Genomic DNA, 15184 nt, shown 5'->3' with positions numbered 1-15184 from the left:
GTCCACGTCTAAAACATGACTTTAACATACAGATATTTTCTGCCTTAACTCTGCAGACTTGATCAATTGTATTTCTTTTGCACCAGCCAATTCTGCCTCTAATTCTTTCTGTAGACAATTGTATACTACAGGGAATGGTGGTGATGTAATTTTTAAAAGAACACAGCAAGTGTTCTCATGACTGTGACAAGTGATAAGTTTTTTTTATTGTTGCTGTGCAGGAACATCTATAACATCTATCCTTTCAAATTTAGGAAGAAAAAAACATTTTGGATGAAAGTACTTCTTGAAGACTCCTTGGTGTTCTATATTTTTTGCATATATAGTTGCTTTTCCTCTTTTAAAATAACATTTAATTCTAGCTGTAGTGCTGGATATAAAGTGTGTTCAATAATATTGCTGCTGATCTGTTTCATACCCACAATCGGGACAGCATTATGACTTTTGTGGCCCTTTGCTCCTTTCATCCTTATGAATCCTTTTCCTCCATAAAAATATCAAAAATTATATTTTATGACTGTGTTAGCATAAAGATGACTATTCCCCAAGTTGCGTTTAGCTTATATTTATTTTTTCTTCATATTTTAAAAGAAATTAAACTGTTCCAAGGCCTCCTAAAATTATTGCAGGCTCTAGGCACTGTGTGTACTGTGCTTTTTAATGGGTACATTGACCCTGCCCATAATATAAGTATTCCTGAAGAAAACTGACCCAGATAGGATAATTGATTGTCCCAAGTGTAATCAACTAATAAAGGGAATAAATCTCTATAAATTATTACTAGATATTTTTGTGTAAATAGTCTAATCATAAGATTCATTTATCACCAGTTTTCATTATTTGTCCCCAGAGTTTCTTCATGACATTTTTTACTTCTGAATTTCTGAGGGTATAGATTAAAGGATTCAACATAGGAGTTACTAGGGTACAAAACACAGTCACAGCTTTGTCAGCAGGGAAGGAGGTCGTGGGTCTCAGGTACAGGAATGAACAAGGTACAAAGAATAAGATGACAACAGTGACATGAGAAGCACAGGTAGACAGGGCTTTGCGACGCCCTTCAGAGCTATGAGTCCTCAGGGAGCGCAGGATGACAATGTAAGAAGCAACCAGCATAGAAAAAGTGAGCAAACATAGTGATCCACTGTTGGCAGAAACCAGGGGCCCCAAAGTGTGAGTGTCTGCACACGCTAGCTCCAGGAGAGGTATTAAATCACACAAAAAATGGTCGATGACATTGGGGCCACAGAATGGTAACTGGATCATGAACAAAACCTGGATCCCTCCATGAACAAAGCCCAAAATTCCAGCCATTCCTACCAAGAATCCACAGACAGGTCTGCTCATAATGGTCATGTAATGCAATGGCTTACAGATGGCTACATAGCGGTCATAAGCCATGGCAATTAATAAGATGATCTCAGCTCCAGCAAAGAAATGTTCAGCAAAGAGTTGAGTCATGCAGCCATTGAAGGATATGGTGTTCTGCTCAGAGATTAAGTCAAAGATCATTTTAGGTGCTATGGAAGAGGAGTATAAACCATCTATAATGGACAAGTAGGACAGAAAAAAGTACATGGGAGAACCCAGAGCTGGGCTGATGAAGATGGTGACTGAGATGAGCAGGTTACCTGCCAGTGTGATCAAGTAGGTGATTAAAAACACAGCAAATAAGAATTTCTGCAGTTCTGGATTCTGGGTCAGGCCCAGCAGAACAAATTCTGTTACATTGTTCATCCTTTCCATGGAGTCAGCTTGGGTTATGAGCACATGGTCCATCTGGAAAGATCATAGATTTCTTTTTTTAAAAAAATGATATATTTATTTATATGTATTTTTTTATTGAAATTTGATTTGTCAACATATAGTATAGCAACCAGTGTCCATCCCATCAAGTGCCCTCCTCAATGCCCATCACCTGGTAACCCCATCCCCTGCCCGCCTCCCTTTCCACTTCCCCTTGTTCGTTTCCCAGAGTAGAGGTCTCTCATGTTTTGTCACCATGTCTAGTTTTTCCCACTCACTTTCCCTCCTTTCCCCTATAATTCGTTCACTATTTCTTATATTTCCTGTATGAGTGAAACCATATAATGATTTCTGACCAGTATTTTTAACTCAACATGAAAATCTTCCATCACTTCTTGGTCCTCGTCTCTGGCATTGATGGAATCACACCTTCCATTCACCTCTACTGCTTTGGAGATAGTTGTCAAAAAGAGTCAAAAGGTTAAATTTCTCTTATTCATATACATTGAATAGTGACAATATGTCATAAACACTAGAATAAAAGCAACGTGTTATTATGAATGTTGACTTATGATTGACTTCCAGATTCTGGCTCTGAAACCTTACAGATGGCTTTCTCTCATTGTTTTTGGGACAGATTTCATCAATATTTTGAAATTATATTTGCTCATTGGCATGAATATAGGTATATGAACACAACATTCTTAAAAAGTCAACTGTATAACAGATAGGAAAGTGCCATCCTTACTATGTCTATAAAAGCATTGTTCTTTGAGCTGTGATTCCTTTCTGTTAAACGAATGCACATACACACAGAGACAGAGCTGCAGATGGAGTGTTTCCCCTTCAGAATGCCAAGGAACTATATAACAGCTCTTTGAGTCACATTCACTTGGCAGCCCTGGATGTTGTGTCTGGCTCAACATGGCTATTACATACTCACTCTTCTCACATCTTTAGATGCAGACATGTAAGCGATACAAAGATCTCTGAAAGTCCTCAATATTTCTTAAATGAATTTCCTGTGCAATTGTTCTTTCATCACATATAGAATAATGTTCTGGAATAGATAAATAATCGTAGTCACATTTTACAAATGGAATTAAATGAGTCATGAGGTTTCCCTGATTTTCCTACTGTTGAGACAGAAATACTATCTAAGATAAATACAATTTTTTCTTTTTGACATAATTTTAATCAGTTAAAATGAACTTGAAGTTTTCATCACCAATTGGTGGAAAAATTGAATATATACAAGAATATACTCTTTTTTTTTGAATGATCTGTGCTTGGATTTTAAAGAGTGGGTACATGTTACAAATGATCATGGGATATTTTATTCCTTCTCCCCCTTTATTTCTTCTTTCCCCAATCCCTGCCAAAAAAAAACATAACCACATATTTTTTTTTCTCAAAACTTCCAGGACACAGAAGTCAGCATCATGATCTTTCAGCTTCAATAAAGATAAGGAAAGATATCTTTTGTTTTCCAGAAATCTCAGTCTCTTTACTTGTTTCTTCTCTTCCCATGGCTCCTATAGGTGGCAAGTATGTGCTTAATCAGTATTAATAGATTTAATTTATGAATTCTAACTTCACTGTGGCAACATGGAGGTCATGAAAAGGGGAAAGAATTTCAAATTATCACATATAGAAACCTAACCAAGCAATCCACTTCTACATACATGTAAACCATAATGTTAAAAAAGTGACCTTAGTGGTTCTCAACAGCATCTTGTGTAGCAGCATTATAGATTACATTTTCTACTTGTATTTTCATGTTATTATGTTCAAATTCATTTTTAGGGAAAAACACTACATGTAATTCACAGAATCTAGCTATAAAAACTATATGGGGGATCCCTGGGTGGCGCAGGGCCTTCCTTTGGCCCAGGGCGCGATCCTGGAGACTCGGGATCGAATCCCACGTCGGGCTCCCGGTGCATGGAGCCCGCTTCTCCCTCTGCCTGTGTCTCTGCCTCTCTCTCTCTCTCTCTGTGACTATCATGAATAAATAAATAAAATCTTTAAAAAAAACTATATGGTGAAAATACATGGCTAAATTAAATTAATCTGCTTATAACTTGGGGAAAAAGATTTAGTTATTACCAACCTGGATCTAGTTGATTGTGGATTCCACTATTTTTAGACCACACCCAGTTATTTTCTTCTCCTGAGGGCATAGCTCCACAGTTGCATATACACTCTGTGTACTAACAGGTGGGACACTGGAATTCTCTCTTGGACAACTCTTCCAGTCTTGGTCATTTTAGTTTATTTTGGTTCCCATTATCAGTCTGAACTTACCCAGAAAAATCAGCTTTTTATGTTAGGAAACTTCAATAGCTCTAGGATTTAATTTCTACTCACTTTCTTGGCCTTCTATGAAAGTGTAAGCACATCTTCAAAATAAACATATTTTTCAGATCTCAGAACTATATTTAATCTAAAGTAAAAATAATGGGAACAAAGCAAAATCTTCAAGTCAGAGAAAGCTAGTATATGGAACTATAAAATGTATAAGTGCATTGGATCCACTTGATTGGATATATTTTTTTTCAAATCCTGCCAAATTTATGTTTCCCAACAAGTTCGTGAGCAGTATGGAGAAAGTTCTTTTTATTCCTGCTTTTAAACCACTAAGCTTAGGAGCAGTGTCTCCCATATAAATTTTAAGCTGGTTGGTATATATATATGTATGCTCTGCCTCTGTCATTTACTTAAATATCCTATAATTCTGTTTCATTGACTTTAGAAAAGTATTTAAATAGACTTTCACAAAGTGTGGGATTTGGTAATGCTTTGATTTCTCAAGTCCTCAGAGAATTAGTAATTGGTCCTTTTGGAATCTTTGGTGGAAGCATCATCTATAGTTCTTCATTTTCTCCTACTTGGCACCCAGCAACATCATTAGGAGGCCAGTTTTAGAAATGCAGTTGTGCCTTGGTTAAACAGGTATCTCTGGCTGTAGTTTAGGGTGAGATTTTGGTCAGATAACTTGGAAAGCTTCATGATAGGGCTTTGTTGATCATTTTGACATTGGTGAGCCTGGTACAGGATAGGGGGTAGTTTTAGGCATAGGTCAGAATTCAGAGAATGGATTTCTCTCTGAAAACATGATTGTTCTAACTAATATAGTTGTCCTGAGGATAGAAATGCCAGTTTTTAAGGTTATGTGCCATGTTACCCTGGGAAACTGTGACTTTTAGTGGCTGACAAAGGAGACTCAGATGGCAAAATTCTCAGCTACTAAAGATTGGGTAATTTATGAATCATAGATCTATCAACTTCCTTTTGGGTGGCGTGTGTCTAGATGGAAGGGTCTCATGATGTGTTGAGGGGAATATAGCTTTTCTCTTTATCCCACACAAAAGGAATTATGGAGATCTACAGTAAAGAGTGATGCTTCTACATGGTAGCCATTGAGAAAAATCACATCACAGCTAAACATTATATGTGGACATTGAGAGGTAGAGGATGGAAACACTATAGAAAGGAGCCTCCACTACAATGTTTTCTCCCTCCATTTGTGAGGGATTGAAGAGCTGGCTGAAATCCTGCACAGACTCATCTTTAAAAAAATCAACCTTTACCTTTAATGAAACTGATACACTCCTGAATTCCAGAACCAGAATGAGAAACAGTGCCTTCAGCTCTGTCCTCAACAATTAACAATTTTGCCTCACTTATGGTTGTCCCTCCCCACTCTTTTTAAAATTGTGATAAAATACTTGAATAAAAAATTTCCATTTTAACTATTTTCAAATGTACAGTTAAGTGGCATTAAGTACATTCACATTGTTGTGCAACATCTTCAACAACCATCTCTAGAACTTTTTCAGTTTTCCACACTAAAAATCCATATCCTTTAAACAATCACTGCTCATTTCTCCCTTCCCCTAGATTCTGGAAAACATTTATTTCTGCTTCTAAGAGTGGGACTATTTTAGATATTTCATATTAGTGGAATTATGCACTGTTCTATCATGGGCTTATTTTACTTAGAATAATGCCCACAAGTTTCATCCATATTGTCACAAATGAGAGAGTTTCCTTTCTTTTTAAGGCTGAAAAGTATTCCGTATATCTATATCTATATCATCTATATCTATATCATCTATATCTATATCTATATACTATGTTTCTTTTTTTTTTAAGTCATGCATCTGTTGTTGGACATTTAGGTTGTTTCCACAGGTTAGCTATTGTGAATAATGCTGAAATGAACATAGGAGTGCAAAGAATTCTTTGAGATCCTGATTTCAGTATTTTTGGATTATACCCAGAAGTGGGATTGTTGGATCATTTGGTATTTTTAATTTTTTTGAGGTACCTCCATACTGTTTTTCATAGTGACTGTACGAATTTACATTCATACCATTAGTGAACAAGTGTTCCCTTTCCCCACATTCTTACTAATACTCTCTCTTGTCTTATCAACAATGGCCATTTTAACAGATGTGAAATGACATATCATTGTGGTTTCGATTTGTATTTCCCTGATAATTAGTAATGTTAAGCACATTTTCATTTACTTGTTGGCCATTTGCATATTTTCTTTGTGCTAATGCCTATTCGAATCTTTTGCCTATTTTTTAAAAAGATTTTATTTTTGTTTATTCATGAGAGACATGCAGAGACATAGGCAGAGGAAGAAGCAGACTCCCTGTGGCGAGCCTGATGTGGGACTCTATCCCAGGACCCTGGGATCACGACCTGAACCAAAGGCAGACACTCAACCACTGAGCCACCCAGGTGTCCCTCTTTTGCTTATTTTAAAATTGAACTATTTTTTGCTATTGAGTTGTATGAGTTCTTTGTACATTTTGGATGCTAACCCCATATTAAATATATGTTTGCAAATATTTTTTTTCCATTTTATAGGTTGTCTTTTCACTCTGTAAATTATTCCTTTGTTGTACAGAAGAATTTTAGTATGATGTAGTTCTGTTTGTCTATTTTTGCTTCTGTTGTCTGTTCTTTTGGTGTCATATTCATGAAATTGTAGTCCATTCCCATGTGATGAAGATTTTCTGTTATGCTTTCTTCTAAGAGTTTTATAGTTTCAGGCCTTACATTTTAAGTACATTTTGAGTTGATTTTCTGTGAAGGTATAAGATAAGGGTTCAATTTCGTTCTTTTGCATGTGTATATACAGTTTTCCCCAGCACCATTTGTTGAAAAAATTATTCTTTTCCCATTGTGTATTCTTGCCACTCTTGTCACACATAGATGACCATATGTATATGCATGGTTTTATTTGTGGGTTCTCTATTCTGTTGCATTGGTCTATATGTCTATCTTTATGCTGGTACCATACTGTTTTAATTACTATAGCTTTGTAATATAGTTTGAAATCAGGAAGTGTGATGCTTCTAGCTTCTTTCTTTCTTTCTTTCTTTCTTTCTTTCTTTCTTTCTCTCTCTCTCTCTCTCTCGCTTTCTTTCTTTCTTTCTTTCTTTTTCTTCTTTTTTTACGTTGTTTTTAAGATTGCTTTGGCTATTTGGGGGTAATTTGTAGTTCCATATGAATTTAAGGTTGTTTTATTTTTCTTTTTTTAAGATTCATTTATTTTATTTTATTTTATTTTATTTTATTTTTTTTAAATTTATTTTTTATTGATGCTCAATTTGCCAACATATAGAATAACACCCAGTGCTCATCCCATCAAGTGCCCACTTCAGTGCCTGTCACCAGGTCACACGCACCCCCGGCCCACTTCCCCTTCCACTACCCCTAGTTTGTTTCCCAGAGTTAGGAGTCTCTCATGTTCTGTCTCCCTTTCTGATATTTCCCACTCATTTTTTCTCCTTTCCCCTATCATCCTTTTCACTATTTTTTATATTCCCCAAATGATTGAGACCATATAATGTTTGTCCTTCTCGGATTGACTTCTTTCACTCAGCATAATACCCTCCAGTTCCATCCACGTCGAAGCAAATGCTGGGTATTTGTCATTTCTGATGGCTGAGTAATATTCCATTGTATACATAGACCACATCTTCTTTATCCATTCATCTTTCAACGGACACCGAGGCTCCTTCCACAGTTTGGCTATTGTGGATATTGCTGCTATAAACATCGGGTGCAGGTGTCCCAGCGTTTCACTGCATCTGCATCTCTGGGGTAAATCCCCAGCAGTGCAATTGCTGGGTCGTAGGGCAGATCTATTTTTAACTCTTTGAGGAACCTCCACACAGTTTTCCAGAGTGGCTGCACCAGTTTACATTCCCACCAACAGTGCAAGAGGGTTCCCCTTTCTCCACATCCTCTCCAACATTTGTTGTTTCCTGCCTTGTTAATTTTCCCCATTCTCACTGGTGTGAGGTGGTATCTCATGGTGGTTTTGATTTGTATTTCCCTGATGGCAAGTGATATGGAACATTTTCTCCTGTGCATGTTGGCCATATATATGTCTTCCTTTGTGAGATTTCTGTTTATGTCTTTTGCCCATTTCATGATTGGATTGTTTGTTTCTTTGTTGTTGCGTTTAATAAGTTCTTTATAGATCTTGGATACTAGCCTTTTATCTGATAGGTCCTTAGCAAATATCTTCTCCCATTCTGTAGGTTGTCTTTTAGTTCTGTTGACTGTTTCTTTTCCTGTGCAAAAACTTCTTATCTTGGTAAAGTCCCAATAGTTCATTTTTGCTTTTGTTTCTGTTGCCTTCATGGATGAATCTTGAAGTTACTGTGGCCAAGTTCAAAAAGGGTGTTGCCTGTGTTCTCCTCTAGGATTTTGATGGGTTCTTGTCTCACATTCAGATCTTTCATCCATTTTGAGTTTATCTTTGTGTACAGTGTAAGAGAATGGTCTAGTTTGATTCTTCGTGTGGATGTCCAATTTTCCCAGCACCATTTATTGAAGAGACTGTCTTTTTTCCAGTAGATAGTCTTTTCTGCTCTGTCGAATATTAGTTGACCATAAAGTTGAGGGTCCACTTCTGGATTCTCTAGTCTGTTCCATTGATCTATGTGTCTGTTTTTGTGCCAGTACCACGCTGTCTTGATGACCACAGCTTTGTAGTACAACCTGAAATCTGGCATTGTGATGCCCCAAGCTATGGTTTTTTTTTTAATATTCCCCTGGCTATTCAGGGTCTTTTCTGATTCCACACAAATCTTAAGATAATTTGTTCCAACTCTCTGAAGAAAGTCCATGGTATTTTGATAGGGATTGCATTAAATGTGCAAATTGCCCTGGGTAGCATGGACATTTTCACAATATTTATTCTGCCAATCCATGAGCATGGAATATTTTTCCATCTCTTTGTGCCTTCCTCAATTTCTTTCAGAAGTGTTCTGTAGTTTTTAAGGTATAGATCCTTTACCTGTTTTGTTAGGTTTATTCCTAGGTTTCTTATGCTTTTGGGTGCAATTGTAAATGGGATTGATTCCTTAATTTTTCTTTCTCCAGTCTCATTGTTAATGCATAGAAATGCCACTGACTTCTGGATTTGATTTTGTATTCTGCCACATTGCCAAATTGCTGTAGGAGTTCTAGCAATCTTGGGGCAGGAGTCTTTTGGGTTTTCTACGTACAGTATCTTGTCATCTGCGAAGAAGGAGAGTTTGACTTCTTCTTTGCCAATTTGAATGCATTTATTTATTTATTTATTTATTTATTTATTTATTTATTTATTTTTGTTGTCTGATTGCTGAGGCTAGGACTTCTTGTACTATGTTGAATAGCAGTGGTGGACATCCCTGTCTTGTTACTGATCTTAGGGGAAAGGCTCCCAGTGTTTCCCCTTGAGAAGATATTTGCTGTGGGCTTTTCATAGATGGCTTTGAAGATGCTGAGGAATGTTCCCTCTATCCCTACACTCTGAAGAGCTTTGATCAGAAATGGATGCTGTATTTTGTCAAATGCTTTCTCTGCATCTGTTGATTATGTGGTTCTTGTTTTTTCTCTTGTTGATATGATCACATTAATTTTTTTACAAGTGTTGAACCAGGTTTGCATCCCAGGGATAAATCCCACTTGGTCATGGTGAATAATCTTCTTAATGTACTGTTGGATCCTATTGGCTAGTATCTTGTTGAGAATGTTTGCATCCATGTTCATCAGGGATATTGGTCTATAATTCTCCTTTTCGGTGGGGTCTTTGTCTGGTTTTGGCAATCAGGTGATGCTGGACTCATAGAACGAGTTTGGAAGTATTCCATCTCTTTCTGTCTTTCCAAACAGCTTTAGTAGAATAGGTATGGTTTCTTCTTTAAACTTTTGATAAAATTCCCCTGGGAAGCCATCTGGCCCTGGACTTTTGTCTTGGGGTTTTTGATGACTGCTTCAATTTCTTCCCTAGTTATTGGCCTGTTCAGGTTTTCTATTTATTCATGTTCCAGTTTTGGTAGTTTATGGTTTTCAGAAATGCGTCCATTTCTTCTAGGTTGCCTAATTTATTGGTATATAGTTGCTCATAATATGTTTTTAAAATCGTTTGTATTTTGGTGTTGGTAGTGATCTCTCCTTTCTCATTCATGATTTTATTAATTTGTGTATTTTCTCTCTTCTTTTTAATAAGGCTGGCTAATGGTTTATCTACCTTATTAATTCTTTCAAGTAACCAACTCCTGGTTTTGTTGATATGTTCTACAATTCTTCTGATTTTGATTTCTTGAGTTCTGCTCAAATCTTTATTAATTCTCTTTTTCTGCTGGGTGTTGGTTTTATTTGCTGTTCTTTCTCTAGTTCCTTTAGGTGCAAGGTTAGCTTGTGTATTGGAGTTCTTTCCAGTTTTTTCAAGGATGGTTGTATTGCGATGTATTTCCCTCTCAGGACTGCTTTTGCTGTATCCCAAAGATTTTGAATGGTTGTATCTTCATTCTCATTAGTTTCCATGAATCTTTTAAATTCTTTTCTATTTTCCTGTTTGACTCTTTCATCATTTAGCAGGATGGTCTTTATCCTCCATGTGCTTGAATTTCTTCCAAATTTCTTCTTGTGATTGAGTTCTAGTTTCAAAGCATTATGGTCTGAAAATATGCTGGGAACAATCTTTTGGTATCGGTTAAGACCTAATATGTGACCCAGTATGTGGTCTATTCTGGAGAAAGCTCCATGTGCACTTGAGAAGAATATGTATTCAGTTGCTTTTGGATGTAAAGTTCTGTAAATATCTATGGTATCCATCTGGTCCAGTGCATCATTTAAAGCTCTCATTTTTTTAGAGATGTTGTTCTTAGAAGATCTGTAATTTGTAGAAAGATACAGGTGCAGTGAAATGCTGGACACCTGCACCCCAATGTTTATAGCAGCATGTCCACAATTGCCAAACTTTTGAAGGATCCTTAATGTCCATAAAATATGAATGGATAAAGAAGATGTGGTCTATGTATACAATGGAATATTACTCAGCCATTAGAAATGACAAATACCCACTATTTGCTTCAATGTGGATCGAACTGGAGGATATTATGCTGAGTGTAGTAAGTGAATCAGAGAATGACAAACTTTATATGGTCTCATTCATTCGGGGAATATAAAAATAATGAAAGGGAATAAAAGGGAAAGGAGAAAAAAATGAGTGAGAAATATCAGAGAGGGAGACAGAACATGAGAGACTCCTAACTCTGGGAAGTAACAAGGGGTGGTGGAAGGGGAAGTGGACAGGGGGTTGGGGTGATCTGGGTGACGGGCTCTGAGGGGGGCACTTGACGGGATGAGCACTGGGTGTTATGCTATATGTTGGCAAATTGAACTCCAATAAAAATATATATAATAAAAAATAAAGAAAAAAAGAAGACGTCTGATAGTGTAAACTTCCCCCTTAAGACACTTGAAAAAGAAGAACGAACTAAAAGGAAAACAAACAAACAAAAATAAATAAATATTAGAACAGAAGGAAATGAAGTAAAGAAAGGAATAGAGAACAGAAAAGTAATCAAACCAAAAGTGGGTTCATTTACAAGAACACCAAAATGACAAACCTTTAGCTAGACTGACTTAAAAAAAAAGGAGTTCAGACTCAAATAACTAAAATCAGAAATAAAAGCTAGGAAATTATTATCAGCTTTACAAAATTAGAAAATATAAGGACATCCTATGAACAGTTCTATGCCAACAACTTATATAGGTTAGATGAAATGAACAAATTCTTACTAAGAAACAAACTAGTAACTCAAGATAAATGGATAAACTGAATATACTTATAACAAATAGATTGGATTAGTAATAAACCTTGCCACAAGAAAACTCATGCCAAGATGGCTTCACCTTGAAGTGAATTATATCATTTAAGGAAGAATTAACATGAGTCCTTCACAAACTCTTCCAAAAAAAATAGGAGAGGAGGGAACATATTCAACAAGATCAGTGTTGTCCTAATATCAAAACTAGACAATGCTATCACTAGAACACTATAACCAAGATCTCTTATGTAAGCATACAAAAATCCTCAACAAAACACTACTAAATTGAATCCAATAGTCTATAAAAAGGGTTATATACCGAGGGCAAGTGGGATTGATCCAGGAATGCAACGTTGGTTCAAGATAGGAAAATCAATCAATGTACTACACCAAATTAAGGGAAGAAAGACATAATGCTCAGTAAGGATAGCTATTACATTTTTCCCAGTCTGCTATCAACTGCCTAGTCATACATTTAAATATAGCAGCTGCTTCAATTCTCACAATAAGTGATTTTAACATTATCCTTTCTTTCAGGCTGTACAGTACGCATTTGCAAGATTGCAGAACATATTTGGCTGTTCTCATCTCCACTGTCCTGAGAATACTACATGTGAAGAAATTTGAAGAAATCCGTCTGCCTAGGTAAGGTTTCTATTTTCAGGTGGCCAGTGGAACTCCTACACTTCTCTAAAAAAAAAGTCATTGAGAAGGCATACTTATTTATTTTTATTTTTGATTTCTACATCAGACAAGTTGGACAAGGATTTTTACCTTAATTTGGTCTCCAACTCTAGATCTCACTCTGCCTGAAAATATATTGTCTCAAGATCCTTATGTGCTTGTTTATAGTACAGTCAATAGATTGAATTAGTATCTCAACCTCCTCTGGTGACCTCAGCCAGGGAGGATATTTCCTCAGGGATATGTGATCTGAATGAAACTCCAAGTTATTTCTACAGCTTTTAGCATCCTTCATGCTCCATTTACTCAAGGGTTTGGAGGAGGAGTGCTTTACAACACAGTTTATAGACCAGGAATGTAGGCTGTTAATACATGAAGTTAAAGTGCAGGGAAAAGAACCATTCAGGTGAAGATGTGTTGCTCATAGACAGATTCTCCCAAATATTTATTTCTAAAGCAAAATCTGAATAAAAAACAGCTATAATTGAGGGGGAGGAGCAAGATGGCGGAAGAGTAGGGTCCCCAAATCACCTGTCTCCACCAAACTACCTAGAAAACCTTCAAATTATCCTGAAAATCTATGAATTCGGCCTGAGATTTAAAGAGAGACCAGCTGGAATGCTACAGTGAGAAGAGTTCGCGCTTGTATCAAGGTAGGAAGACGGGGAAAAAGAAGTAAAGAAACAAAGGCCTCCAAGGGGGAGGGGCCCCGCGAGGAGCCGGGCTGAGGCCGGGGCGAGTGTCCCCAGGACACGAGAGCCCCGTCCCGGAGACGCAGGAGCTGCACCGACCTTCCCGGGGGAAAGGGGCTCGCAGGGAGGTGGAGCAGGACCCGGGAGGGCGGGGATGCCCTCGGGCTCCCGGGGACAGTAACAGCAACTGCGCACCCAGGAGAGTGCGCCGAGCTCCCTAAGGGCTGCAGCGCGCACGGCGGGACCCGGCGGGACCGGAGCAGCTGAAGGGGCTCGGGCGGCGGCTCCGCGGAGGGGGCTGCGCGGCCCCGGGAGCAGCTCGGAGGGGCTCGGGCAGAGGAAGAGGCTCCGTGCGGAGGGGGCTGCGCGGTTCCAGGAACAGCTCGGAGGGGCTCGGGCGGCGGCTCCGCGGAGGGGGCTGCGCGGCCCCGGGAGCAGCTCGGAGGGGCTCAGGCAGAGGAAGAGGCTCCGTGCGGAGGGGGCTGCGCGGTTCCAGGAGCAGCTCGGAGGGGCTCGGGCGGCGGCTCCGCGGAGGGGGCTGCGCGGCCCGGGAGCGCGAATCCACCAGCGCAGGTTCCGGAGCACAGGGCGCCGGGACACAGCCCAGGATCCCGCCTCCCCCGGGACAGGCAGAGGCCGGGAGGGCCCAGGACAGCGAGGACGCTCCTGCCCCAGCTGAGCACATCAGCGGCCCCGCCCCGGAGCCTCCAGGACCTGCAGACGGAGTTCCTGCCGGAGCTGAATCCAGGTTTCCAGAGCTGCCCCGCCACTGGGGCTGTTCCTCCTGCGGCCTCACGGAGTAAACAACCCCCACTGAGCCCTGCACCAGGCAGGGGCACAGCAGCTCCCCCAACTGCTAACACCTGAAAACCAGCACAGCAGGCCCCTCCCCCAGAACACCAGCTAGACGGACAACTTCCAGGAGAAGCCAAGGGACTTAAAGTACACAGAATCAGAAGATACTCCCCGGTGGTTCTTTTTTTGTTTGTTTGTTTTTGTTTTTGTTTTTGTTTTGTTTTGCTTTTTGATTTGTTTCCTTCCCCCACCCCCTTTTTTTCTCCTTTCTTTTTCTTTCTCTTTTTCTTCTATTTTTTTTTTCGTTTTTTTTTCTTTTTCTTCCCTTTTTTTTCTCTTTCTCTTTTCTTTCCTTCTTTCTCTCCTCTCTTTTTCTCTTTTTCCCAATACAACTTGCTTTTGGCCACTCTGCACTGAGCAAAATGACTAGAAGGAAAACATCACCTCAAAAGAAAGAATCAGAAACAGTCCTCTCTCCCACAGAGTTACAAAATCTGGATTACAATTCAATGTCAGAAAGCCAATTCAGAAGCACTATTATCCAGCTACTGGTGGCTCTAGAAAAAAGCATAAAGGACTCAAGAGACTTCATGACTGCAGAATTTAGAGCTAATCAGGCAGAAATTAAAAATCAATTGAATGAGATGCAATCCAAACTAGAAGACCTAACGACCAGGGTTAACGAGGTGGAAGAACGAGTGAGTGACCTAGAAGACAAGTTGATAGCAAAGAGGGAAACTGAGGAAAAAAGAGACAAACAATTAAAAGACCATGAAGATAGATTAAGGGAAATAAACGACAGCCTGAGGAAGAAAAACCTACGTTTAATTGGGGCTCCCGAGGGCGCCGAAAGGGCCAGAGGGCCAGAATATGTATTTGAACAAATTCTAGCTGAAAACTTTCCTAATCTGGGAAGGGAAACAGGCATTCAGATCCAGGAAATAGAGAGATCCCCCCCTAAAATCAATAAAAACCGTTCAACACCTCGACATTTAATTGTGAAGCTTGCAAATTCCAAAGATAAAGAGAAGATCCTTAAAGCAGCAAGAGACAAGAAATCCCTGACTTTTATGGGGAGGAGTATTAGGGTAACAGCAGACCTCTCCACAGAGACCTGGCAGGCCAGAAAGGGCT

At 38.9% G+C, this 15184-nt stretch overlaps 1 protein-coding gene across 1 annotated transcript; it reads right to left on the bottom strand.

Annotated features, from left to right (window-relative positions):
• Nucleotides 1-816: 816 nt before the first annotated feature.
• Nucleotides 817-1746, bottom strand: LOC112663592 (olfactory receptor 4C45-like). Its single transcript, XM_025452663.3, has one exon. The coding sequence runs from the start codon at nt 1744-1746 to the stop codon at nt 817-819; it is 930 nt and encodes a 309-aa protein (XP_025308448.3).
• Nucleotides 1747-15184: the final 13438 nt, after the last annotated feature.

This window comes from Canis lupus, chromosome 18 (genome assembly GCF_003254725.2).
Source record: "Canis lupus dingo isolate Sandy chromosome 18, ASM325472v2, whole genome shotgun sequence".
Classification (NCBI taxonomy): domain Eukaryota; kingdom Metazoa; phylum Chordata; class Mammalia; order Carnivora; family Canidae; genus Canis; species Canis lupus.
Note: the sequence above shows the minus strand (reverse complement) of the source record. Positions and strands in the feature narration are given on the sequence as shown.

What these genes read in the sequence shown, in the direction of transcription:
- LOC112663592 (XM_025452663.3), bottom strand. Translation starts at nt 1,746, where the DNA reads ATGGAAAGGATGAACAATGTAACAGAATTTGTTCTGCTGGGCCTGACC.